At 38.4% G+C, this 26590-nt stretch overlaps 2 protein-coding genes across 5 annotated transcripts in view; both read left to right on the top strand.

Annotated features, from left to right (window-relative positions):
* The window catches only part of LOC107591166 (cAMP-specific 3',5'-cyclic phosphodiesterase 4B-like), a 147209-nt gene extending 121739 nt beyond the window's left edge, over positions 1 to 25470 (top strand). For all 4 annotated transcript variants that reach the window (XM_016280224.1, XM_016280223.1, XM_016280226.1 and 1 more), the window contains 10 exons: positions 12380 to 12492; positions 18513 to 18606; positions 22316 to 22491; positions 22579 to 22677; positions 22783 to 22947; positions 23035 to 23134; positions 23218 to 23372; positions 23500 to 23622; positions 23723 to 23905; positions 23993 to 25470. In XM_016280224.1, the coding sequence (XP_016135710.1) occupies positions 12380 to 12492; positions 18513 to 18606; positions 22316 to 22491; positions 22579 to 22677; positions 22783 to 22947; positions 23035 to 23134; positions 23218 to 23372; positions 23500 to 23622; positions 23723 to 23905; positions 23993 to 24343 (1559 nt within the window). In that variant the 3' untranslated portion in view covers positions 24344 to 25470. The remainder of the gene's footprint in view (positions 1 to 12379; positions 12493 to 18512; positions 18607 to 22315; positions 22492 to 22578; positions 22678 to 22782; positions 22948 to 23034; positions 23135 to 23217; positions 23373 to 23499; positions 23623 to 23722; positions 23906 to 23992) is intronic.
* An 87-nt stretch (positions 25471 to 25557) lies between these two features.
* Positions 25558 to 26590, top strand: part of LOC107591196 (SH3-containing GRB2-like protein 3-interacting protein 1) — a 104741-nt gene continuing 103708 nt past the window's right edge. The window contains exon 1 of the mRNA XM_016280277.1: positions 25558 to 25790. The gene's annotated coding sequence lies outside the window, so the exon portion shown is untranslated. The remainder of the gene's footprint in view (positions 25791 to 26590) is intronic.

Genomic DNA, 26590 nt, shown 5'->3' with positions numbered 1-26590 from the left:
GACCAACACATTCTCATGGCAATGTGTAACTAGTGTACATTTTGGCAAATATGTGGTTCATTTGTATGAATTCATACAGTCTTTTCCCCTCTGACAGTTAGGTTTAGGGGTGGAACTTTGTTTTTTTTAAATTATGTTTTCTGTACAAATCACATTTTACAAATTCATATGAAATCCCCTCCCAGATGCGCAAAAAGGGGGTATGCAGTGCACAGGGCGCCACCCGGAGGGGGGCACCATTTTGCCAAAATCCTTTTGTGAAAATCTTCTTTAATAAAATGTTATGAATAATCAAATGCTTAGTTGTTAAAAATAATGTAATTAAATATTTTTATTTAATGGTTGTTTGGCATTGTAATGAGTAAAAAAAAATGTATTTATTATAAACTTAGTACATATCAACCATTCACCCTTCAACACATTACTGTCACAGACAGAGTTACATGACCAAAATTAATAGAGGAGGGAAACATTCTGGGGCGCATAACAGAAAACGACAAAGGGAAAAGAAAAACAATGCATTAAAATGCAACAACAATGTCCAAGTGAACAGAGAGTGGTAAGCTTACCCTATTATTATTACTATTATTACTTTTCATTATAAAGAATTACTCCCAAAGTGCGTGCATCCAACAGGCCAAAAGCTGAATGCGGGTGCTCAAAACACAAAAAATTGCATGAAGTAAGATCAAAGTTGGCACACCACAGCTGCAAAAGTCATGAAGTCAATCCTAATATGAATTCATTTCTGAGTATCTCTATTGCTCCAAAAATATTCAATATAAAAAGTTGTGATATGTTTATGAATGGGCGTTTGATTTACATTTGAGAGAAACTGAGAAGTTTGTTAACAAGGATGCAAACTACTCAACTTTCGTGAAAATTGCCGTTTTGTATTCAAAGTAGACCATTTATGTAGATCTGACAAGTTTTTTAAAAACTCTTGCTACTTCATTATTCAGTACAAAACAATGCTGAACTATGACAAAAAAAGTGATTTTAAATGTTATAATAGTGATTTGATAATGTCTAAATATAAACCCAAAAGCAAAGCATGTGAAAAAAAACAATATTATAGGGTGGAAATGGTAAATGAGACAATGAGAGATCCTCTGCAGCCATTTACTGGTTATAGTGGGAATACCATGACATTTTTTATTTTAATAGTGTTTATTTTCAGAAATCTTCCACTTAAACATGTCAAATATTCAATGAATTATCTCTATACTGTAAGTAAAAATGAAAAAAAATGCATGTGCTCTTTAAAGTGAATTTTACATACAATTTTCTCATTTTATATAAAAATATACAAATATATTAATAACTTTGAGGCAAATTAATAATAATAAAAAAAAATTGCCTCCTGAAAGGTGAGCAATATTACATGTGTTTAAAAAATAAATAATGTGTTCTACTGTCTGTCAGTCTTTTTTATTTTATTTAATTTATTTATTATTATTATTTTTATTTATTTTTTGGTATTGAATTCGGGAATTTCGGGAATTCGGGAATTTGGGAGGGGATTCACAATTGTTTCACTCCTGATGAGTTTGTATCCTTCCATGCACAAGCTAGTTATTGGGCTTTTGGTCACTGACTTGCAGCCAGTTTTCTGTGAGGGTTAGTATTATGGGCTAGAATATATGCCAACACTGATCTTGCATACCCCTAGGCAAATTTGCAGTTGCGCCCCTGCCACCACCTCGTGATTCTGTTGTCTGTCATAACATGACAAAAGTGATTGTTTGTTTGATTAGCCATTTCAGAATCCACAGCTTTCTCGGCAGCCAGATCCACTCAAACTTACATTTTCTCATGAAATTGAGTTGGCAATGACCATTAAACAGCGATTTTCTATAGTTTGGCGCCCTTTGTGGGACATTGGTTTATTGAACATCGCATATCTCAAGATGAATGATTTGGCATGTGGAGTTGTGTTGAACCTCAGCATCTGTTACCAGCACTGACTTGTTGATTCCCATGTTAACAAGAGTCAGTTTGTGAATCCAACAGTGTTTTAAAACTGACTTTAAACTCCCTAACAGCCGTTAAAATCAGTGATGCAGGAATTCAAGCTTGCCTTTAACAATATGTCAGTTTCATTTTGTTGCTGTAATTGCAAAGAGCTCGGTGCTCTTTATTGACTCTTTTTCTCAATGACTTTAGTGTCTCCACAAACTCAGGCAGAGTTAATCATGCCAATAGGAGCAAGTAGTCTATGGCTCAAAAACACTGCTATCTTTACCCACAGGGATTAAGGGGCATAGCTGGAAAAGCAGAGATATTATGGGTTAGTCAATCTGTCAAATGTTGGAGTAAGCTAGAAAGAGTCATGACTTTTGCTGTCAGTCTGTAGACCTAATGCTTTCAAGTCTCAAAACAAAAAGTGTGAAGTGTCAGTCAGGGATTAGCATCTTAGATAATCAATGCACTACCGCTTTCCTTTATATATGAGCAGGCTTTATCTAGACAACAGTGTTGATTAATCTATAAGCAAATGTATACATTTTAAGATGAGAGGTATTCAATGAGAAGAACAGATGTCAGCTGAGACTGCTGTCTAAGGGAAGTCTGTCTCGGGTTTTTGCATTGGCTCTGCTGTGGTGCAGCTTTTGAAAGCTGGAAGCATGCACCCTGCTAACTATTTGAGTTATGCCATTGACGTCAGTACAGCCATAAAGCAGACAAACTGCCCTTCCCCAATGAACAACCCTGCCAAATGGCCTGCATGTCTTCAAATAAGCTCAAAGAGAAAGAAAGAGAGAGAGAGCTAGGAGTAAATGCTTTTGTTTCTGTGTTTTAATCAGATTTAAATCTTCTATGGACAGCTGGGAAAAACAGTCTGCAGTTATTTAAGAGAACTAAGACAAAAAATGACATTAGTGGCTCAAAGTTTTATTTCCTTCTCAGAAAATCTGAATGAGGAAATAAGTCACAAATACAAACATGTGTGAGTCAACTTATTGGAAGTTGTTTATGCCAATGCAGGTGAACTAACAGGTTTGTTAGTTATCTTTCATTAGAGAGGCTTTTTAACATTCATTCCGACATAAGCATACTTTCCAGGTTTGAGAACAGTTTTGACAACACACTATTATACTATACTGACTGCTCAAAACTTTCACTTAAGGGATTAGTTCACCCAAAAATGAAATGTTGTCTTGGTTTATTCACACACATATTATGTTGTCATGTGGTATGTTATGTGAAAACAAAATATATATTCTGTACAACACAAATCAATGGTAATTGCTCCAAAAAGTAAATAAAATACACACAATGTTCCATCTGTTTCAGTCATGTGATTTTTCCACTCCTCCACCATATTTATAACCAACTGTAGGGCACAGTAATGGAGATAGATCCAAAAATATGTGAGCAAACTGAGCATAGATCCAATTTTTATTATTATTATTATTATTATTTTATTTATTTTTTATTTTTTTTACAAATCTCAGGTTAGCACAAACCCTACCAAATCTAATGTTCTCTAACATTTATATACTGTATATTTAGTCCACAATCCATGTCTATGTTCCTCTGCATATATGAGGAGAGTCTGCTGGTATGTGGAAATTGATTGTGGATTAAGTATATATGTAAAAAATGTCCATGCATGTTAGATATTTTAGGGCATGTGTTTTGTGAGACCTGGTATGGATCCAGTGATCCAGTAATCACAGTTTTTTTTCTTGCTATCTCAGTTCTTTTGTTTTTGTATTCACTGCCATTACTTTGCCCCGCTGATGGTCATAAATATGCCAGATGAGCGGAAAAGTTGTGTGACTGAAACAGATGAATACGTCTTCCGGAGCCATTTACAGAAAGTAATTTCTTATATCTTTCAAAATTTACTTACAGGTGTCTTTTTCAAATTTAGTGTATCAAGACTGGTCCCATGATATGCCTGAACCAGTTTCATTTGGTTCACATCTAAAGGCGTAATTTTTTAATTATCCATCCACTTTTGTTGTATGAAAACAAGTAGCCTTGGCATTCTACCCAACATCTCATTTTGTGTAATTTTTGGATTAACTATTCCTTTATTTATCTCTAGTAAGTTGTCTGCTGCCAGCTTGATGGTGGAATATATGTTGTTGTTGTTGTTGTTGTTGTTATTGTGAAAATTTCACTTTCGCAAAGATATTCTTGTTAAGCATAAAGAAATTCAACTAATCTTAAAAGCACAGCATGAAAATAGTACGTTTAAGTTGCTAAACCTTAGGTTTAGCTTTATTTATCAGCGGAATGGTTGGTTGACATTGTTGCATTATGGGAAATCACAGGTGAATGAGCTGGGATGCTCAAGACAGGTTGAATGTAAATCTTTCTGTCTTCCTCTCCTGTGCATCTAACATATCCTGTCCATCCTATTTCCTTGAAAACCAGAGTCACGGAACAGAGTGGTGAACATGATGGCCGCAGGTTTGTTTTATTGCTGTGTATGCTGTAAAATAGTTTTTAGCTTTTAGTTGGTAATGAGTCGTCTCCACCCAACTCCCCTCTGCCACACTTTATTCCACCCTAGTTCTTTCATTCATATGGATTTGTTTATTGAACACAGATGAAGTTACAAATGGCATTTTTGCACCCTTGAAGGGCACTGCGGGAAGAGCACTGCTACCCGCAGGGTTGTTTCAAACTAGAGTGGCCATGAAGCAATATTTGAGTTTTTTTAAATCAGATTATTTGCTACAAGAATCTTAACATCTATAAACATAAATTTTTGCTTATAAATGCTAAAAGAATAAAGTGTCAGTGACATACAGTGACAAATACGCACATACAGTATGCGACAGTAACACTCTGCCCTTGTGGGTAGAACATCGTAATGTTTACTTCTAAATTAATTTCACCCATTATCTGGCTACGATTCCAAAGTAATTAAAAATCCAGCTGGTATCCATTAAAACATCCATCGTGAATTTCTTCTAGCATTGCACATCATCATATGCCGTTGACCTCAGATTCCCTCAGGAATCTTCGTTGACTGTTCCAGTAATGGTAGGAGTGAAAGAAAAACCAAACCTGACAAACGTTAGAGCTAATTGGGTTATGTTGGCTTCCTAGTCTATGGTAATGGGGTTGGAATGGGTCAGCGAGTTACTGACAACAGCCCTATTGAGGTCTATCAATACTCTAGACTTTGGTGGCAGGGTTCAAGCCAGGTGAAAGGACAAAGCCTTCCCTGTGTATGTATGTTCAATTTAACCACCAGGACCTCGTGAATACAAGTTTGGATGTTGTGTGGTCGCTTACCCCACGTCCCCTCACTGAACTGACTATTGACTCATGAAATGCTGCTCATCAATTCTGAATTTAATTGAACAAATCTGGAACTTTCCAAATGCCACTGTCAACAGAGTGATCTCATTCGGATTCTATGTGTTTGTACGTAAAGTGAACATACCATTTGCTTTTGGATAGACACGGAAATCTAAAGTGTTAACATATCGAAAATATCTGGAAAGTATTGTAAACCATTTTACACAAAGTTTAGAGACATTAACATCTTTAACTAGAGTCAAATCAAACATTAACTTGTTTTACTCATTTTTTGCTCAGTTATTATAAATACAATAAATCAACCAATCAGTTTCTACAAATTCAATATTCTGTGAAGCTTAAAGGATTCATAAACATATGTATGTTTCAGAACAGGGGTAATAAAATGCTTTCAGAATATTATAATTGTATAGTAATTGTCTGTTGTCTTTTGTTAATAATGTAGCAATATATAAAGCACAGCTCACACATAAGACAGTTTAAATACAAGGTGGTTTCTGTTGGTTAATACAGGGAATCTGCATGAACAACTTGAACCTGTTGCAAAACCTTGTGGTAATCTTTCATCCTCACACATAATTCTTGATCATGTGGATTCCTATTAAAATGACTGGATTTCACGGACAGACATTTTTCGAACAATGCCAAATGTGACAGCACCTTCATAATGAAACTTAATACTAGTGTAATAATATTGATAGTGAACATGAAAACCATTACAACTCCAAATATGGACCTATTGTTGATATCTATTGTTTTCTAGCTCTACCTGTGTTTACAACTGATTTTTTTAAGACCTGCTATGCTTTTCATTGCCTTATTGGGCAAATGTTAGTTTTTTAGCCTGCAGATGCCATATATGTGTTGCGGTGAAGGGGCGATTCTGACTATAACTGAACAAATGTGTGTAAGGAATGAGGAGAATGGTTTGGATCAAGAAGATTTTAGACCACTGTTGCTTGGTTCTTTGTGTGCCATGGCGTATCCTGTCGTTTCACTCTTGGCAGTTATTTTACCCAGTTTTAGTTCTTGATTCTGAAGCGTACCCTTGTAAATCAGTTTGGAATATGTCTGGAATAGTTTTAGGGAGGTGGATGGACAGCTCCGTGATGGAGAAAGAAGAACTGTCGGAGCTGTTTTTCAACACACAGGCCTTGTAATTTGGGTGAATTTGGTATCTGTCTCTCTCACACCCACACATAGAAATGGGGCCAGGTTTGTATCACAAACTGGAACAAAAAAAATGTAATGTTTTAACAATTAAACATTGAAATTCTGAAACTGAATTATTTGTAACATATTCTAACCTTTTAAGGAAAAAAACTTGGCCCTCAGTAACTCATTGCTCATTTGGTGGTTCTTTGCTATTTTCTGGCTTCAAAGTCTCGTGTTTTGTGTGGTCTGACATGCCCAATTCAACAAGCACCCATTTCAACTTCTACGGAGGACTCCCATTCATGTGGCCGGGTCGTCTCACTGCGGTCTTTTCCTGCACTCGTCGTTTATTCAATGTGTCTGTTGTTGAAGTCCTCAGAGCCAAAACAGTGGCTTCTGCCTCCTAATGGAAAACATTTTATTTAAACCAGTTTGATGCTTCTCAGAAAATTGCCATGTTGAAACCACCATAAAATGAACTCAGGGAATGTCCCACATAGTTCTATGATGATCCACTGTTGCATTTAAAAGTGCGTGACATCTGCTGAGAGAGGTTATGGCATCATAAATGAGCACAGTATCATCTTTGTGTACAGTTTCAATTACAGATTTCTCTTTCACATTCACTTAGAAAAATCAAGATCCTCCTGTGCTTCTTTGCCACGCTAAAGACTCCGAAATGAAGCTCCTGTATTTGCTGTACATTGTGTTGTCTGTATGGCTCTTTGGAGGTTAAAAAACAATGTCAGAAATTGCTGGCACTTTCGGCCTCACAATCCTGAAAAAACTGCATTGGACTGTTGGACAATATTTCACTGTGAGGTCCACACCAGTGTGGGTGCATAATGGACACAAAGGGGGCGCTCTTGAGCATCCTTTAAAACCTACAGTACAATGGCAAACAAGACACCTTATGGCAGGGGTGTCAAACTCAATTCCTGGAGGGCCGGAGCCCTACAGTGTTTAGATTCAACCCTAATTAAACACAGCTGATTCAACTAATTAAGTCCTTCAGGCTTATTCGAAAACTATGTGATATGTGTGTTGCAGCAGGGTTGGAACAAAACTCTGCAGGGCTCCGACCCTCCAGGAATTGAGTTTGACACCCCTGCCTTATGGTCTCACAGACTTGACAGATTGTTAAAGTAATATATGCACAAACCCAAAGAGAATTATTTTGGATTTAATTGAATTCTGTTTATTTTTATACCTTTACAGAGAATTTTACCAGTGAGCAAGATGACAGTGTTGAGAAGCTCCATAGAAAGATACTAGACAGACTACTCTTAAAAAGTATGTATGGAAGAAGATATGAACCTATTTTAAATTACCAGTACATGTTTTATAAAGGTTAATGATTTGTTTTACTAAATAAATTAAAATAATGTACTGACTTTTGGTAAAGAGTCAATCTTCTGGTAAAGAGTCTCCAATCCCAAATAGCTACATAATTCTTTTTTTTTTTTTTTTATCTGAATTATATATTTGTGATTTAAATGATATTGTTTGTGTTCCTTAAATTCAGCAAGCCATCAGTTTTTCTCTGCTCACAGAGAGAATCCCTTCTGTTACACTCTTTCACAATGTCCTTTGGCTACAAAAAGCTTTTCCAGAATTTCCCCAACTCTTTCTTTCTTTTATTTCTCTCTCTCGTCTTGCAATCAGAACCAGAGGAAGTGCTTTCTTAGTAGGTTCATTGAGATTTGAGATGATGTCAGTCGTCATGCTTCCTTTTTATTGGAAATGCTATAGTTTATCCTTCCACTGCTTGACTAATCATTGAGACACTTCGCATGAATTCAGGAGGGGCATAGATGAAGGAATGAGAGAAAGAGAGAGAAAGAAAAAATGACACATGTAAGCACATGCTCTCAACTAATTCTCAATGCGCATCAGGGAAACAGACACACAGCTGTTACCAAGAAGACCACATCAGACAGCTCACACACATGCGCACAGCGCTCAGCCATGACATTAACACACTCAAACGACCAGAAGACATGATTTGATATTTGTGATCTGCAGTAACCTCAAATGACACATATGCAAACACAGTTTGTGGCCGCAAAACCCAACCTCTCGGCATGCTGATACTTTTTCTTATAACACCACACCTACGCTTGTCCTTAAGTGATGCAAGTCAAGTTCACACACAAACAAGGATATGCTAGTTGTGACGAGAAATGATAATTAAAGGTTTTATGCCTAAAGAAAAAAGTACTTGCACCTAGGAAATTAATTTACAAATATATTAAAATGATGCTCATTTACATTTAATTTTCTTCTACATAAGGCAGGTTGCCCACTCATGGTGGCTGCCATGTTGAGATCACATGAACGGCAAAATACATATCCATCTTTTCGGGAAATGTAACTGCATGGTTAATGCACATTATTTCATTTATTTATTATTTTTGTTTGTTTGTGGATGTGTAATGGCAGCTTATTAGATGAGATCTGTCCCCTTTTGTCTGTAATTGGATGACCTCATGGTATGTGGGCAACTGCAGCATGGCCATATGTCCGCATCTTTCCTGGACCAATGCCTCCTTTTTCCGAATCTGCTAGGGCCGTCGGAGCTTGTGCGTCTCTCTGTTGTGCATGTCTCGAAGGAAGAGAATGGGGAAAAACCCTTCTTACGCACATGTGGTCAGACACCTCACTGGTCCTGTCAAACATGATTTGCCTCATAATGACAGATTTCAGACCCAAGACTTGGGCAACTGCAGCATGGCCATATGTCCGCATCTTTCCTGGACCAATGCCTCCTTTTTCCGAATCTGCTAGGGCCGTCGGAGCTTGTGCGTCTCTCTGTTGTGCATGTCTCGAAGGAAGAGAATGGGGAAAAACCCTTCTTACGCACATGTGGTCAGACCCCTCACTGGTCCTGTCAAACATGATTTGCCTCATAATGACAGATTTCAGACCCAAGACTTGTGTGCACATCACCTTTTCAGAGTGGTGTATGGATAGAAATGAGAGGTGGCAGAAATGTGAATTAAATTCAAAATACACATAAACTTTACACCATAACTCTACTTTGCAATAACAAATAAAGTTAACTAAACCTTAATTGTTACCGTAATGTTTAAATCAAGTCAAAAGGGTGACAAATTTGCAGTAAAATCCATTGCACTTTCTATCTATCTATCTATCTATCTATCTATCTATCTATCGTTCTATCTATCGTTCTATCTATCGATCTATCTATCGTTCTATATATCGTTCTATCTATCGATATATCTATCGATCTATCATTCTATCGTTCTATCTATCGTTCTATCTATCGATCTATCTATCGTTCTATCGTTCTATCATTCTATCTATCGTTCTGTCTTTCATTATATATCCATCACTTGATATATAATAGTATTATTTACAGCTGCTTTTGTATTGTTTATGTCTTTATTTTTCTATTAAACATAATTCAGTAATAATTTAGATTGATTTAGATTAGATTGTTTAAACTAAGTATATTAATTATAATTATACATAAGTATTTCATGTAAATATTCTCTAAAGCTAAAACTGGATTTAACTTTGGGACCTGAGTCTTGTCTAGAGACAGGAATGTTAGAGACTTGAGGGTGGTCTTTTGACTTGGGTCAGTAAGCAACCACCTAGCGACCACCCAGAACACCCTAGCAACCATATACCAATGCACTACAAACCACTCAGACCACACCTCAGCAACTGCATACCAATGCTCTGGCACCCACACACACACCCTAGCATCATGGCAGTTTTTCATGGGCATGCACTATTCACATTTCCTTCAGAAATATAAAAATGTGGTTATGCTTAGCTTCTCTCTTTTAGGTATAAAACTGGTTTTGTGAAAATGTAAATCTCCTTAAAAAAAATCCAGTTTCCAACTTTTCGACATTTTCTTGGTGTTGTAGTCTACAGGTACCTCTCCATACACTAAAACAATTGAAAAAAAGAAATACCCACACCAAAGAGCTTTTTCTCCCGGTGTTCAGAGAACAAATATGCTTGTGTGGCTTTGAGCGTATGGAGATTAGAGAGAAGTATCATTCGACAGGGCCCTGCTAAAGTTCTACTGCTGTGTTGGTCTGCAACTAGGAGACCCACCACAGCAAAGTCAGAGGCGCACAAGGGCTCGTCTGTATCCCAAAGCCACAGGGCACCGATTCACCAAACTCCCCTCTACTGTAAACACATCTATGCTTTAACAAGACCCACACACACAGCTTACGCCTATGCTTCATACATTTCTGTGGTGTGCGAGGAATGATGCAGACCCGTTTACGTACATCTTGACATTAATTTAAGCGCATGATAAAACGTGATGCTGTGTCATTTGTGTGTATGTAAATGTGTTTTTTGTTGCTTTTGTTTCTTTTGTTGGGTTGAACAGTATAGCCCTTTCAGCCTTTTGACACTATTTGATTTATCTCATAATATTTAAAAGGTATTTTTTCCAAGTAGATTTAAAATGTTTAATATAAAAGCAAAATATTGTAAAAATCTCATTAAAAATGAAAAAATGTATACAAAGTCAAGTCACAAAGAAGAATATTTCTTTCTTTTTTTTTCTTCTTCTTTTTTTTATATATTTTTTATATGCACCAATATAACAACAAACAGCAATATTTCCCAAACACACTAGTGTTCAAAAGTTTGGGGTCGGTAAGAATTTTGTATAGTTTTAGAAAGAAGTTTCTTCTGCTGACCAAATCTACATTTACTTGATCAGAAATGCGGAAAAACAGTAATTTTGTGAAATATTAATAAAATGTAATAGCTCTATTTTTATATATTTTGAAATGTAATTAATTGTAATGATGACAAAGCTGAATTTTCAGCAAGTGGCATTTCAAGTAACATTTCTTATTATTATCACTGTTGAAAACAGCTATGCAGCTTAATTTTATTTATTACTTTTTATACTTTTTTTAGGAATCTTTGATCCTAAAATTGTTTTTATTTGATTCTTCTTAGAATTTATTTGAAATAGAAGTTTTTAAAAGTCTTTACCGTCAGCTTTGATCAATTTAATGCATTCTTTTAAAACAAATTCTACTGACCCCCAAATCTATAAACGGTTTTGCAAGTTTTATTTATTATTTTGCAATATGTAAAAATGCCATGCAGGGCAAAAGTGAGCATTTTTGAGTGATGCAAATGAATCTGATTCACAGAAATTAATCAAATTTACTAAAGTTTGAAATAAAGATGCTAATAAAATGTATTCCAGAAAATGGCATTTAGGAAACCTAATGGTCTCCTAAGTAAAAAATAAAAATTAGAATAAATTAAATCATTAAGATGCAGCTTAATTGTATATTTCCATTGAAATCACTGTGAATATATAGTGAATATTTGTGTCTTAAAATGTGCATGTAGTTTTTATTTATACATGTATTTTTGCAAGTGTGTGTATGTGTGTGTGTGTACAAGTTTATACAGCAAGCTTTGCAAAGTAACACCCTTTGTCTCCTCTCTATTAACATCAGAGCCTACAAAAGCCAGAAATTATAAAAAGGGGAAGGGACGAGAGAGAGAGAGAGAGAGAGAGAGAGAGAGATGCCAAATGGGGCAGTGAAATGAGGAAGCACAGAGCCAAGAGGCTGCATCACCCCACCACAGCCAACTCTCAGACATGAGTGAGAGTGGCACGCAAAGAGAGGGCGACACCGAGAGAGGCAGGAGGGGGTGAGAGTAAGGGGCACGAAGCCAAAGAGACAGTATCACCTAGCCACAAGGACCGGGCCAATGAGAGGGAGCGAGCAGGAGGGGAAATCTCTCAAAGCTAGCGCTCAGAAGAACCCACTCTCACTCTCTCATACAGTCTGGGAGTGTGTGTGCATATGTGTGTGCGAGCCCAGGATGAAGGATCGTCTGGCAAGCTGTGCTGGAGTGGCCGTGCAGCAGGATTTTCACGGTGCCCCCCTTTCTGTGTGTCTCTGTCCAGACGAGTCCTACCAGAAGCTGGCCGTGGAGACCATGGAGGAGCTGGACTGGTGTCTGGATCAGCTGGAAACCATCCAAACGTACCGCTCCGTCAGCGACATGGCCTCCAACAAGGTGAGAAGATGCAGCACATCACTTTTAAGAGCCTCTTTGGAAGTTGTAAAAACTCTCAGAGGATGCTTGCGCAGTAAAGCGCGTGCAAGAACTTTTTCCTGATAGTATAGAGAGTTTGTAATGCTTCTCTCAACGGCCGCTTTGTGAATGGGGCTATTGAGAGTCAGTGCTTGTGCCAGTTAGTTTGCATTCAAAATTCAAGCTGCTGTTTTCTAGTTTGCTTTTGAAATCTATTTGAATATGCAGAATATACACTAGATTTGAAATTTTAAGGTTTATTTTGATTTAGTTGTGGTGCATTTTCCAAGGTATTTGAAGAACAAGGCTCCCTTAGAGATGCCACATCACTTTATTATCATAACAGTCTCACACATTCTCTGTATAAATATGTTAGCAAGTCTTCCTAGCTTATTGAACAAGTTATAGCATGTCTTTTTTCCAGCATGTTTTTCCACACCCCTTTGTGTTGCTTTGGAAATGCGGTACACTGCGGTGTGCTCTGAAATTGATTTGATTGACAGCTTGTGGGCCAATTTACATTAACAGTGAGGTTTATCAAGTTAAATGTGAACTTTTTATTAGGAGATCTATTTTTTTCTTATTTTTTCTAGACTTGAATACATGTACAGCACTTCATTGCATAATCAAAGCAATATGATATACAATATAATCAATTTTTTGAAACACAAATAGCCTATTTTCTCATGAAACATCTGCTAATATGACAAGCACAATATTTGTTACAGATTCATATGTACATGTTTCAACCTATTTTGTTTATCATCCTTTTTTTACTTTTAAACACTATGTGTTTGTTTTCACATCTTTGTCAGTGTCATCTCAGAACAGAGAAAGATCGAAAAAGTTAACTGCTGGAAAAAGGTGAGCCTCAGTTTTATACTTTTATAAATTGTTAGTGGGTTGTTCATTTCTGTTGGATGTTACTTGGTGGACTTTTCAAGGACAAAACTGTTGCCTAAAGTAACTTTTTATTTCTGAATTCTGCTTTATAGATGAAAAGTGAATTCCTGCAAAGGTTGATTTTTTTTTGGTGCAGTGCTTTATTGTTTTGAAAAGTTGCAAATGAGACAATGTGTGGTCATGTAAGCGGTGGTCTTTAAGTTATCATTTTAAAAGAATGAGTTGTATAGTCACACATCCAGTTAACTGCTGGAAAAAGGTGAGCCTCAGTTTTATACTTTTATAAGTTGTTAGTGGGTTGTTCATTTCTGTTGGATGTTACTTGGTGGACTTTTCAAGGACAAAACTGTTGCCTAAAGTAACTTTTTATTTCTGAATTCTGCTTTATAGATGAAAAGTGAATTCCTGCAAAGGTTGATTTTTTTTGGTGCAGTGCTTTATTGTTTTGAAAAGTTGCAAATGAGACAATGTGTGGTCATGTAAGCGGTGGTCTTTAAGTTATCATTTTAAAAGAAAGAGTTGTATAGTCACACATCTATAATATAAGCCAGTCAGAGCCATGTAATATCGAACTGATGGTCTCAAGTCAAACTACTGTTAGTTTATAAAGTTCCTGCATAATCTGTTTGTTGTAGACTGAGAGCACCAGTATCAGCTTGCATGAAAATTGTTGTTAAACTGTTTGTGTAAATGTTCAGGTTTTTTTTTTTTTTTTTGCTGTCTTTTCCTTATAATCAGAAACATAACAAACAATTTTCTAGAAGTTAGAAGTTCCTTTCTAAACTTTAAGGTTTTAGAGTCACTCTTTGCTCTGTGGATATAATTGTGACTAAAGCAGCTTAAAGTATTTTAGCCTATAATTTAATAATTAAATATTTTACTTTGTCCATTTGTGGATGTTGTACACACACACATTTATGCACATATTGAGAAATTTAGAGGAAGTGAAACATTGAGCTTGTATCCTCAGGCATTGTTGGTTTGTCACACAAAGAGCTGCTGATTTCTTCAGAAATGTCATTATTGATGTTACCGTTGGAATATACCAGAGAACTCGTTTGTCATCTCAATGTGCGTCAGGGATCATCATATATCAATGGTTGTTCAGAATTTGCCGATTTTGCAATTATGTGCTTCTCAAGTGACAACATTCAGTGCAATAAAAACTCCCACAATTTCTGACCAAGAAACAGATGGGGGTTTTTCCCACTAGATGATGTACACAAGACATTTACTGTAGATAGATGTAATTAAAAAACATCAGTGTAGTGTGACATTTACATACAAGTTTGAATACAGAGAGAGATTTGGAAATAAGAATATAAATCTTGATTGACAGTGGACTGCTGTGAAAAGTGAAATGTATTTTGATGATTGATTGACTCGCCTGTCCTGCATCAAACACATTGATACATTAGACAAGGTCATGATGACAGTACAAATTGATTTAACATGCTGCCGGCGAACAGTGTGAGGTGACTGCACAAATCTATCTCACTTAATACTGTGGTTATATACTGCCCACTAGTGGAGAAAATAAAATAGCATCTAATTGCTAATTATCCCATTTTAAAGAAATGCAAAAATACAAACTTGCAACTAGGTACATAGAAATTATGATATGCATATTTGCTGTCAATGGGTAGTTGACATTAAATACATTTGGGAAGTTGGCATGTCCCTTGGTGTCACAAGCCATGCTCCATGTAAAACTATTTTAAAAAGCAATTTGCTTATTATTTTTTAATTCTAATATAGCTTTTATGAGGTTATGTTAACTGAGATACTGAAGGAAATGTGGAGAGAATTTTGTATAAAAACAGTTATGACCTTGTAGGATCATTTAAATGAACTACTGATGTTGAAAAGGTGAAAAAAATACATTCATATAAATTTTAACTTTAAATCTTGTTGTTCATTATGTGTCAGCTATAATTTCCTAACACAGGGAATCCATGTTAGCTGATAGAATCGGTTAGCTTTAATCAAGTGTTTGAAGGGTCTTTCTCTACAGAATGAAGGTCTTTGAGAATGAAATTCCCTTCATTCACCCTTTACTCTTCTCAGAGCAGAAGTCGGTGCACATCCGCCCCCCTACAGCCATGTTTCTCACGGGGCTTAGAGAGAGACACTCACATGGATTTATTGATATGGATGATAAGAAGAAATGTGAGCCGTGGAAAGCAGCCCGTCTTTGATATGTCAGAGTTGTTTACAGCTCTGACTAGACGTCTCACGCATCGCTGAGGAACCCCTACTGCAGCATAATGCAGAGATTCTCTGCTATTTTCCATCTTTCTCTTTCCCTTTCTCCCTCCCACTCCCTTTTTCTCATGAAGGTGCACAAACACAGACACGCACATACATTTCACAGTTCGGAGAATCCAAAATCGTTGCATGAATTCTTTTAGCTTCTCAAATCTGAGACCAACTTCTCTGTGTTAAGGGGCGAAAACAGGCTCAGTTGCAAGTAAATAACAAATATACTGTAAAAAAAAAAAAACTAGAGCATGTTTAACAAGAAAACACTATTTTAGTCTTTTTACTTCAAGATTTAATCTTAATTTCAATATTACTTGCTGTTTCTTTGTAATTATTAATTAAATTTACTAGCAATTTCTGAGTGTATATTGTTTCTATGTAAATCCTTTGTGTAATTGTGCATCTAGTGGGGTTTTTTTTGGGGTTGAGAAATGCACCATTTTATCCATCGTAGGTGAGTGTGATGAGGGTAGCATGGTCTGGTCTGCTGTTTTTGTTGGTTTTGGGCTCTTTAAAGATTGTCCATTTGGGAAACCAATGGGTTGCCCAAGTCCAACTAAATCATCCGAACACCATCCTAATCCAACAATTGTCTTATTTTTTCCCTCATATTCACTAAGGGTTTTCCCTGTCATTGGACTATATCAAGGACAGCGCATCGATTTTGGACGTTTGCCTCCTCCCCATTCTGATGAATTGGGGGTTGATTTGACAGATGTTATTGAGACGCAGTGGTGTCCTCGTGATTCCTGGGCAGCTATCTTTGGAGGCTGGGGAGGGAGGGAAGCCTCAGCGGCAGCCCATTTCACATGACGCTGTTGCCATGGCGTTGGGATGTTGGTGTAATTGGTGTTCGCATGTAGACGGAGAGGCAGAGAGAAAGAGAGAGAGTCATGGGGGGGGTGTTGATGTCACCGAAAAAAGACAAAGAGAGGCAATTATCCAAGTCTCCTCTCCCACCATACTCTATGGTAAAAATAGCACAGAGCTCCATGTGAATCCTCATGCATTATGGGAATGCAATAAATTAGGCTGACCGAGCCTAAAAGAACCCAGACTCATGTAAATCTCCCATCTTTGCTCTTACGTTGCCTTTGCAGCTACAAAAGGGCTTAAAGTTGTTCTCGATTAGGAATCCCTTAAAGTCGATTAATCATTCACAAAAGGCCAAGGGCGTCCTTAGACCTCCCTGTCTTTCTGTCCTTCTTTACATGTCTTTTTTTTCTACTTGTGCTTTCCCCGCATAACAAAGCAGGGGCTCCCCCCCTCCTCTGCCATCTCTGTGTCAAATCATATGTGCCTGTGGAGCGTGTTGCTGGGGCTGACAGACTCGAGACTGGGGGAGAGACGCGTGAGGGAGGGGGCGAGGCAGAAGGAGAGAGAGAAATACAGAGCGAGATGATGAGAGAGCATGAGCGTACTGCAGCAGCGGAGCGGTACTAATCCAGCAGAGGAAGACCCCCCTCCAGCCAGATGAGCATCCCAGCTATTTTTTTCCTTATCCCTCCCTCCCTCTGCTCCACTGCTTCTTCATCTCCTCCATAATTCATTCCAGACTTCCAGACCCTCCACTTCGCTTCCAGCTCCGGCCACCGCTCTCTGGATCATCCTCCAGCCCAGGACGGGTGTTCCCATCCGCTTTCGGTCCACCGCTCGCATCTGAAGCCATGGACAGTCAACGGCAGAGCGATTCGGCTGAGAGCTGCCGTGAAGACGGCTTGTGTCTGCTTTTCGGCTACTAATCCATACCAAGCAGAGTAGGAGAGGAGAGAAGAGGGGATTTTTCGTTTTTCCCAACCAGAAGAATCCCTTTCATCTGCCTCTCTCTGGCTCTTTTCCTTTGTGGTATAGGAGTGCGCTGTTGTGGATTTCGGGAGATTAAATACGATCCAAAATGCCTGAGGCCAATTACCTTCTCTCTGTATCCTGGGGTTACATTAAGGTGTGTATGGTGGCTACTAAGCTGTTTTTGGTCTGCCTTATGGAGGTTGGTTTTGGTTCGGTGATTGTTGGTGGTCTAGAGAGACACTGAGGAGGAAAACCTACAGCAAGTCTCGCTGTGTGGCATCCTGTCCTGGAATGTCTAGATCTGAGCTCTATTTTGGGCTGTTCTTTTCAAAAGAATCTGTTGTATTTTGGCTGAGATGTTGATTTGGATGTCAAAAGCACAGTTATATAGGTTGTTTTTTGTGATTTATCCCCTTGTACTAATGAAGCTTAAAAAGGAGATGTGGCGCAGGATATGGCTGCCGTTTTTTTAACTTATTTAATTATATATGCATTTGTTTATTTATTTCTTGCCAACATTGCATCTTTTGGAACCACATCATTGCTTTTCGAACTTATAGTCATACATTATATGTGGAGAAAAAAAATTCTAAAGAAAAATATTACTTGGCAACAGTTTGAAAATTGCAATTTACAAATTAAATCTCAACCAGTGTCTACCTTGTCCCTTGAATTTCTCTCTCATTCTTTATTCATTTGCATTTTTTACGCATGGTATGAGGTATAAGAGATTTATTTTTGAAACAAGAGAAATTAATGCATTAAAATGTATGCATAAATATTTTTAAAAGGAGATATTACGATTTAAATATTAATATATTTAATAATATTTTTATCATATTTATATTTATTCTATTATTTATTTGGTCATATTTAACATTCTGTACCCCATAACACATTGCAACATTGTATGAAAATGCATGTCTATGTAAAGGAATTTTAAATATGCCATTTTGCAAGACTTTGGAATATGGCTGCCCTACTGAAGACTCAATGTTGAACCTTTTTAATGTTTTTGACTAATGATTCTTCCTCTTTATCTTTTCCAGTTCAAGAGAATGTTGAACAGGGAGCTGACGCACCTCTCTGAGATGAGCAGATCTGGCAATCAAGTGTCGGAGTTCATCTCCAACACCTTCCTAGGTAATCACACATATATTTACTGTTACACTAAAACACCCGCAGTCATCGCTAGACATTGGCTATCTACAGTATGCGCCATTGTGGATTGAATTTGGGCTGCGTCATTTCCAGAACTGAACTGCGGTTTAGACTGATGCTGTATATCCAAAAGCTATGAAAACGAGGAAAAATAAATCCATTATTTGTGAAAGTGTTGAACATTAAAAGATAAGACTTGCAGTACAAAGGCTAATTTTGTTTGTGGAATGTCGTGAGATGGCATCAGACTTTCGATTCTGCATGAGGAGAGAGATCCCCAATGCAGCATTTGGAAAACAGGAAGGGGAGGGTGGAAAGGAGAGCAGAAATATGGGAGGGAGGGAGGGAGAGACGGAGGGGGATGGGATCCTGCTGTAAAGCAGTGCTGACAGTGGAACCCCCCAGAACGGAACATCCAGGCAAGAGAACCTGTGACTCATCCAGCTCCTGTGCTCTCATCGAGATGCCATCGCATGCCCTGTCTAAACACACAAACACTCATGTACCTTGCCGCAATCTGAGATCCCATTTCACTACAAAAAATTATTTCTTAATCATTATTTTTGACTTGCTTACTAATAAAATTTGTAAAAATGTTTAAGACAAGAAATTACATTTAAATGTACTTTCAGCAAAATGTTGTTAAATATTATAAAGAGTAATACATTAGAAGTTCTTCTGATTGGATTATATTTTTTATCCATCCAAATCCATTATGTTGAAAAAATAATGTTTAGATATTTTTACTGATAAAAAGGCAAAAATATAGATTAAAAAAACATTTTTTTGCAGTGTAAAAAGGATTGAGATTTGAAATTTGATGATGAAATCTGCAAAAAACATTGTTGTCCATTCTGATGGTGTACAATTTTGTGGCCGGATTATTTGGGACTAAAAGTGGTTTGATTTTCCTGGGATTAAATGTTAGCTGTGAAACATCTGTGCGCTGCGTCACGTGTGACTGCTCTCTTTATACCTCCGTGATTTCGCTATCTGCATCAAAACGCGTGAGTTTAGCAGTGATGAGATTAAATCGGACCCGGACGTAATGTCTCTTTCCTTTTTTTTCTTGCTTTTTCTGAAATCTTGGATCTGTGCACACAGCCTGTACATGTGGCTTGCCTTTGGTTGTTTGCTATTTTATATGAGAAGGAAACATGGAGTGACATCTGACAGAGAATCCTGAAAGGAACGAGGCGAAAGGAAAAAAGAGCTCTGATGGATGTTTATGAGAAAACAAGCAAATTGGCTATAAGGAGCACTCCGTGGGATCAGATAGGAGGCATTTTCTCTTGATCAGGCATCTTTACCGCAAGAGAAGGAGAGAAAAACAGATAGAGGCTTTTGAGATGAAAGAGAAACAAGTACTCCCTCATCCCCGTCCCTTTCCGTTCCGTCATCATAATAGGACGCCTCGTAGTTCTTCACTCAGGATATAAGCCCATCTGAATGACTGCGGTGCTGATTACGGCACGGGTTCATGTTTAACAGAGACATATGAGTGAAGAGGATAATGACTGTAATGAATTAACCAACCCTCATATTTCACCTCCTCTCTTTCTCCATCAAGCCAGCGGCTATTACCAGGTGTTATCGCAGTCTTTCAGCCACATGCCAGAGCTTTACGGCAAGAGAGAACAACGTTATCTGCAGTAATTGAGAAACTGGAAATAAAAATTCAGTCCGCTCGCAGCCTGTGGCTCCTTGAGAAGGATTTGGATTAGCATTTCCATTACGGATTAACATTAAGGTTTATGGCATTATCAACTGCATTTTAGCCCAAAGATATGCCCTTCCTGTGCCACCATTGTTTGTCAGTTGATATCTCCTGAGGGTTGACCTTTGGAGATGCCATATGAGGCAGACACGGGCTCCCCTGCAGTTTGTTGACAGGTCTGTCACAGTGAAAATGGAGAGTGGAATTAGAGGAGAAGGAAAGGAGGGGCAAGCCCCGCTTAAATAGCTCAGTGGCAAAGTCGCTGTGAATTGGGTGTCTGTTCTGCCGTTCAAGGGCAACAAATCCTGAGAAGCACACGCACTGAGTGCAGATGTGAGCTATTCAGCTGTGGCACTGCAAAAGGATTGAGATTTGAAATTTGATGATGAAATCTGCAAAAAACATTGTTGTCCATTCTGATGGTGTACAATTTTGTGGCCGGATTATTTGGGACTAAAAGTGGTTTGATTTTCCTGGGATTAAATGTTAGCTGTGAAACATCTGTGCGCTGCGTCACGTGTGACTGCTCTCTTTATACCTCCGTGATTTCGCTATCTGCATCAAAACGCGTGAGTTTAGCAGTGATGAGATTAAATCGGACCCGGACGTAATGTCTCTTTCCTTTTTTTTCTTGCTTTTTCTGAAATCTTGGATCTGTGCACACAGCCTGTACATGTGGCTTGCCTTTGGTTGTTTGCTATTTTATATGAGAAGGAAACATGGAGTGACATCTGACAGAGAATCCTGAAAGGAACGAGGCGAAAGGAAAAAAGAGCTCTGATGGATGTTTATGAGAAAACAAGCAAATTGGCTATAAGGAGCACTCCGTGGGATCAGATAGGAGGCATTTTCTCTTGATCAGGCATCTTTACCGCAAGAGAAGGAGAGAAAAACAGATAGAGGCTTTTGAGATGAAAGAGAAACAAGTACTCCCTCATCCCCGTCCCTTTCCGTTCCGTCATCATAATAGGACGCCTCGTAGTTCTTCACTCAGGATATAAGCCCATCTGAATGACTGCGGTGCTGATTACGGCACGGGTTCATGTTTAACAGAGACATATGAGTGAAGAGGATAATGACTGTAATGAATTAACCAACCCTCATATTTCACCTCCTCTCTTTCTCCATCAAGCCAGCGGCTATTACCAGGTGTTATCGCAGTCTTTCAGCCACATGCCAGAGCTTTACGGCAAGAGAGAACAACGTTATCTGAAGTAATTGAGAAACTGGAAATAAAAATTCAGTCCGCTCGCAGCCTGTGGCTCCTTGAGAAGGATTTGGATTAGCATTTCCATTACGGTTTAACATTAAGGTTTATGGCATTATCAACTGCATTTTAGCCCAAAGATATGCCCTTCCTGTGCCACCATTGTTTGTCAGTTGATATCTCCTGAGGGTTGACCTTTGGAGATGCCATATGAGGCAGACACGGGCTCCCCTGCAGTTTGTTGACAGGTCTGTCACAGTGAAAATGGAGAGTGGAATTAGAGGAGAAGGAAAGGAGGGGCAAGCCCCGCTTAAATAGCTCAGTGGCAAAGTCGCTGTGAATTGGGTGTCTGTTCTGCCGTTCAAGGGCAACAAATCCTGAGAAGCACACGCACTGAGTGCAGATGTGAGCTATTCAGCTGTGGCACTGCACCTGGGCCAAAGGCGTCTGCTTACGTCACTAAGGGAAACACGATACATGGCCACCGATTCCCCAACAATGGGCTTTTGTGCGGGCATGTATGTGTCTCGTCTGTGTGGAAACTACAATGAAAAGATTGAGTAATCTGGAATGTGATCTGCCAACAACTGAAACAGTTGTGCATGATCGGTATTGAAAGATTTGAGGACTATCACAGTTTTTCATGGTGACGAGTTAACAAACGGTCGCTTTCCACATTGTCTGTAGAAATTTGAGTGCAAGGTTAGTTGCCACCAGGAAAGAGACCAAAATCGTTCTAATCATTTGGTTCTTGCTGTTCCTCACAGACAAACAGAATGAGGTGGAGATTCCCTCGCCTACCCCTAAAGCCCGCGAGAAGAAGAAAAAACAGCAGCTGATGACTCAGATCAGTGGTGTGAAGAAAGTATCCCACGGGCACAGCCTCAACTGCGGCATCGCTCGCTTCGGCGTCAAAACCGACAAAGAGGATTTACTGTCAAAGGTGAGTAGAAGATTGAATACTTGCTCTTTAGTGGGTTCGAATTAAAATTTCCGTTGATCTCATTCCACTTGTGTCTTCTCTTTCCAGGAATTAGAAGATCTGAACAAATGGGGCCTGAACATCTTTACAGTTTCAGAGTATTCTCACAACCGGCCTCTCACTTGCATTATGTACGCCATCTTCCAGGTCAGTTCTTCCTCCAGCCTTTCTTTTGCTTATGACTTCCAACATTTTGCAACAAAAATGTCACATAGTCCAAGATTGTAATAATATTGCTTCTCTCTGTAACAGGAACGTGACTTACTTAAGACATTTAAGATCCCGGCAGATACTTTTGTGACATATATGATGACCCTTGAGGATCATTACCACCAAGATGTGGCCTATCATAACAGCCTTCACGCTGCTGATGTGGCCCAGTCAACTCACATTCTGCTGTCCACACCTGCACTAGATGTAAGAACGTTTTTCTTCAGGTGCAATTGTCAGAGTTTTCCCTCAAAGGATTTCATATATCTCACCATTTTCAATTTGTCCTAACAGGCTGTCTTCACGGATCTTGAGATCCTGGCAGCCATTTTTGCAGCAGCTATTCATGATGTGGACCATCCTGGAGTTTCAAACCAGTTCCTCATCAATACAAGTGAGTGTTCTCAATTCCCACCCTACTATCAGCATAAAGTTGGAGACACTTAAATTAATCCTGTATTTATTCATTTCTTACAGACTCAGAGCTAGCGCTCATGTATAACGATGAGTCCGTTTTGGAGAATCACCACTTAGCCGTGGGCTTTAAACTTCTCCAGGAGGACAATTGTGACATCTTCCAGAACCTCACTAAGAAACAGAGGCAGTCACTCCGAAAGATGGTCATCGACATGGTGAGGTTCTTCCCTTCTTTCTTTCCTTCCTTCCTTCCTTCCTTCTTTCCTTCCAGGCCATCTGCTTTCATTTACATTGCAGTGATTTATATGCTAACACATATTGTTCAATGTTTCCTGTTAACAGGTACTGGCCACAGACATGTCTAAGCACATGAGCTTACTGGCCGATCTGAAGACCATGGTAGAGACGAAGAAAGTGACAAGCTCAGGAGTTTTACTTCTGGACAACTACACAGACAGGATACAGGTACAGGTCTTCCTGTTCTCCTTCCCTGTCAATGAATGTTTCCTGTAAATTAGAGGAACAAAATTATTTGCAATCATCTAAAATTGTGGTGTTACTTCAGGTTTTGCGGAACATGGTTCACTGCGCCGATCTGAGCAATCCCACCAAGTCTCTAGAGTTGTACCGCCAGTGGACTGACCGCATCATGGACGAATTCTTTCACCAGGGTGACAGAGAAAGGGAACGTGGCATGGAGATCAGCCCCATGTGTGACAAACACACTGCCTCGGTGGAGAAATCACAGGTTAGTTACTGTCTGAGATGTATGGTCTCTCCTGGCGTACCATATTTGAAGTACCTTATGACGTCTAACGCATTTTTCTCTCTTCAGGTGGGTTTCATTGACTACATCGTCCACCCGCTGTGGGAAACCTGGGCCGACTTGGTGCATCCAGATGCCCAGGATATCCTGGACACACTGGAGGATAATCGGAACTGGTACCAGAGCATGATCCCCCAGAGCCCTTCCCCACCCTTCTACCAGCCCGACAAAGAAGGCAACGGTGGGGGTTCAGGGCCAGACAAGTTCCAGTTTGAGCTCACACTAGAGGAAGAGGACTCAGAAGGCACAGAAAAAGATGAACAGAGCCAGGGTGACGAGGAAGAGGATGTGGAAGAAGAAATGGATTCCACTACACACATCCAGATAGTTACCGAAGATGCATCACCTGTCGACACATAGGACTTGGCATCTCTTAATAGGCAGTAGTTGTTTTTTCCCTTGCGAGAGGAGCAATCTTGCAGTTGATGCTTTTTAAAAAGCCCACATGGGGTGCTTTTTAGGCCCTCATGGGAGGAGGATGTCTTGCCCTCCTTGCACTTATGTTTGGAAACAGTTTGGTAGGAGCTCTCAGGAAATAAATGCTGCAGACATTTTGGACCTGAACAATTGACAGGCGACTTTGATAAACATGAAGGATTGGGCCCAACGTGGACAGTTTGTTTGTTTGTTTACCTGCCGGTGAGGAGTAGACACTACTGAGAGGATTTCTCTCTTTTTTTTTTTGTACCAACACAGACTTTTTGTAAAGCTATGGTTGTGTGTTGAGGTCAAACACGAACTACTGAAGAACAAGTATTTGTAAAGAGAGAAACTGTTTACTTTTCTGTACCATTTGTCTAAAGACTGTGTGCCTTTTTACTATTGTCTTTTTAATAGTCTTTTATTTATTGAACACATTTTAGTATAACTGTATGTTGAAATGTTTTCGTTTTCTAAACTAGACCAAACATGCAGAATTGTTTTATATCTACGCTGGAGAGAGAATTAGTGTCTTCCTTTGTTTGGCAATATAACTTGATAATCCAAACATCTGACAAACGATCAGAAAACTAAGAAATTATGAAAGAGGCACTTTCTGTTTATTCTATCTACATTTGTGTCGGACTTTTTAAATATGAGCACAAACTCTGTTTATTTGGATCCGTACATCATCCCATCCACATTAGGTTGAAAAAAAACCTGTTAGGTAAATGCATTGTTGCACAAAAAACTTTAAATGCCCTTAAATATGAAGAGCCCATTTGCTTAGATCGTAAAACAAAATACAAGCACCCCCCAAAAAATCCAATCACTAGGGGTCTCATAATGTACTAAAATCACAGGGGAAGCCAAAGCTATGTTCACTTAAACGTTAATTTGCTTTCGATTCATCATAATTGTCTTCCTTACAGCAGCCATTTTTCATTCTTCCCATCATACCTCAGAAACACAGAATAAAAGCAGTCCAAACTAGCTTTTGTAGCTTTTCTACACACTTTGATACAGAACATTTCCTCATTTATCTTCTAAATAAAACATCTTCTCTTATGATTGGCTCACTTTTAAGAGAGATAAAAACATTGACGTCAACTGATTTCCTTCCCCATCTCGTAGAACACCAAGATATGATAAAAAAAAAATCTCACTTACATCTGCTCTAGTACTTCAACAATTACACTTGTCAAATTTCAACATGCCAGTTTTGTAATTAATCTATTGACGTTAGCATTGTTGTCTCATGCATTTTGCCACCAATAACGTTTAAGTTTGTGTGTAGTTCATACTTTGAGGTACTTTAACTGCCGTACACTCAAAGTCTCAACAGTGGAAACAGTTAATGGCCAAAATAGCATGCAAATGTACGTTTGTGCGCATATATATATATATATATATATATATATATATACACGTGTCTACACATTACTGTGTTTATGTGTGCAAGCGTCCGTCAGGTCGCTTGATCACCAGCCCACGCTTTTCACAACTCCTTCCATTCACTTTGTTTCTATGCGCTCAGATTGGTCCTCTACTGTTTATAACAGTGTATTTATTACCGTTAACTGTACATAAGAAATAATGTTTCTTTGTAAATGGATTAATTTATATGCACTTGCATTACCGAAAATTGGTGGTGTTTCTTGTGTAGTGGGCTCTTGGACTGAGTCTGTTTTATTTAGTAATATTGTTTGTTTTAATATAAATAAATATATATTATATATACTATGTATGAATATATTGCACAATTTCCAACTGCCCAGAACAGTAGCCTATGAGACACACGACCCATTGGTAACGGGGAGAGTCTGTAGATAAGACATAAATGCATACTGTAGACATCTGTCAGATATTAGAAGCTTTGTGTATCACTGTTTGGTGTAACATCGATAAATCAGTATCTCACGAGAATCTCCACAGAACGTGGCCCTCAAATATATACAACACTTTGAATGGAGATTGCTAAAAAATGGCTCAGAAGTGGCCTGTAAAGGCACATTTACAGGAGATGAATTGGTCACTAACATCACAATCTCTGAACAACAATGTGAAATCGATATGATTACGAAAATGTGATCTTCTGTAATTATTTGTGCTAATGTGAACTATTTTCTGAGCTTGTTAGCAGTTTTGAAATTCAAATTGTCAGTATAACTTTGTTAATCTATGTTT

This window comes from Sinocyclocheilus grahami, unplaced genomic scaffold (genome assembly GCF_001515645.1).
Source record: "Sinocyclocheilus grahami isolate Dianchi unplaced genomic scaffold, SAMN03320097.WGS_v1.1 scaffold138.1, whole genome shotgun sequence".
Taxonomy (NCBI): Eukaryota; Metazoa; Chordata; class Actinopteri; order Cypriniformes; family Cyprinidae; genus Sinocyclocheilus; species Sinocyclocheilus grahami.
Note: the sequence above shows the minus strand (reverse complement) of the source record. Positions and strands in the feature narration are given on the sequence as shown.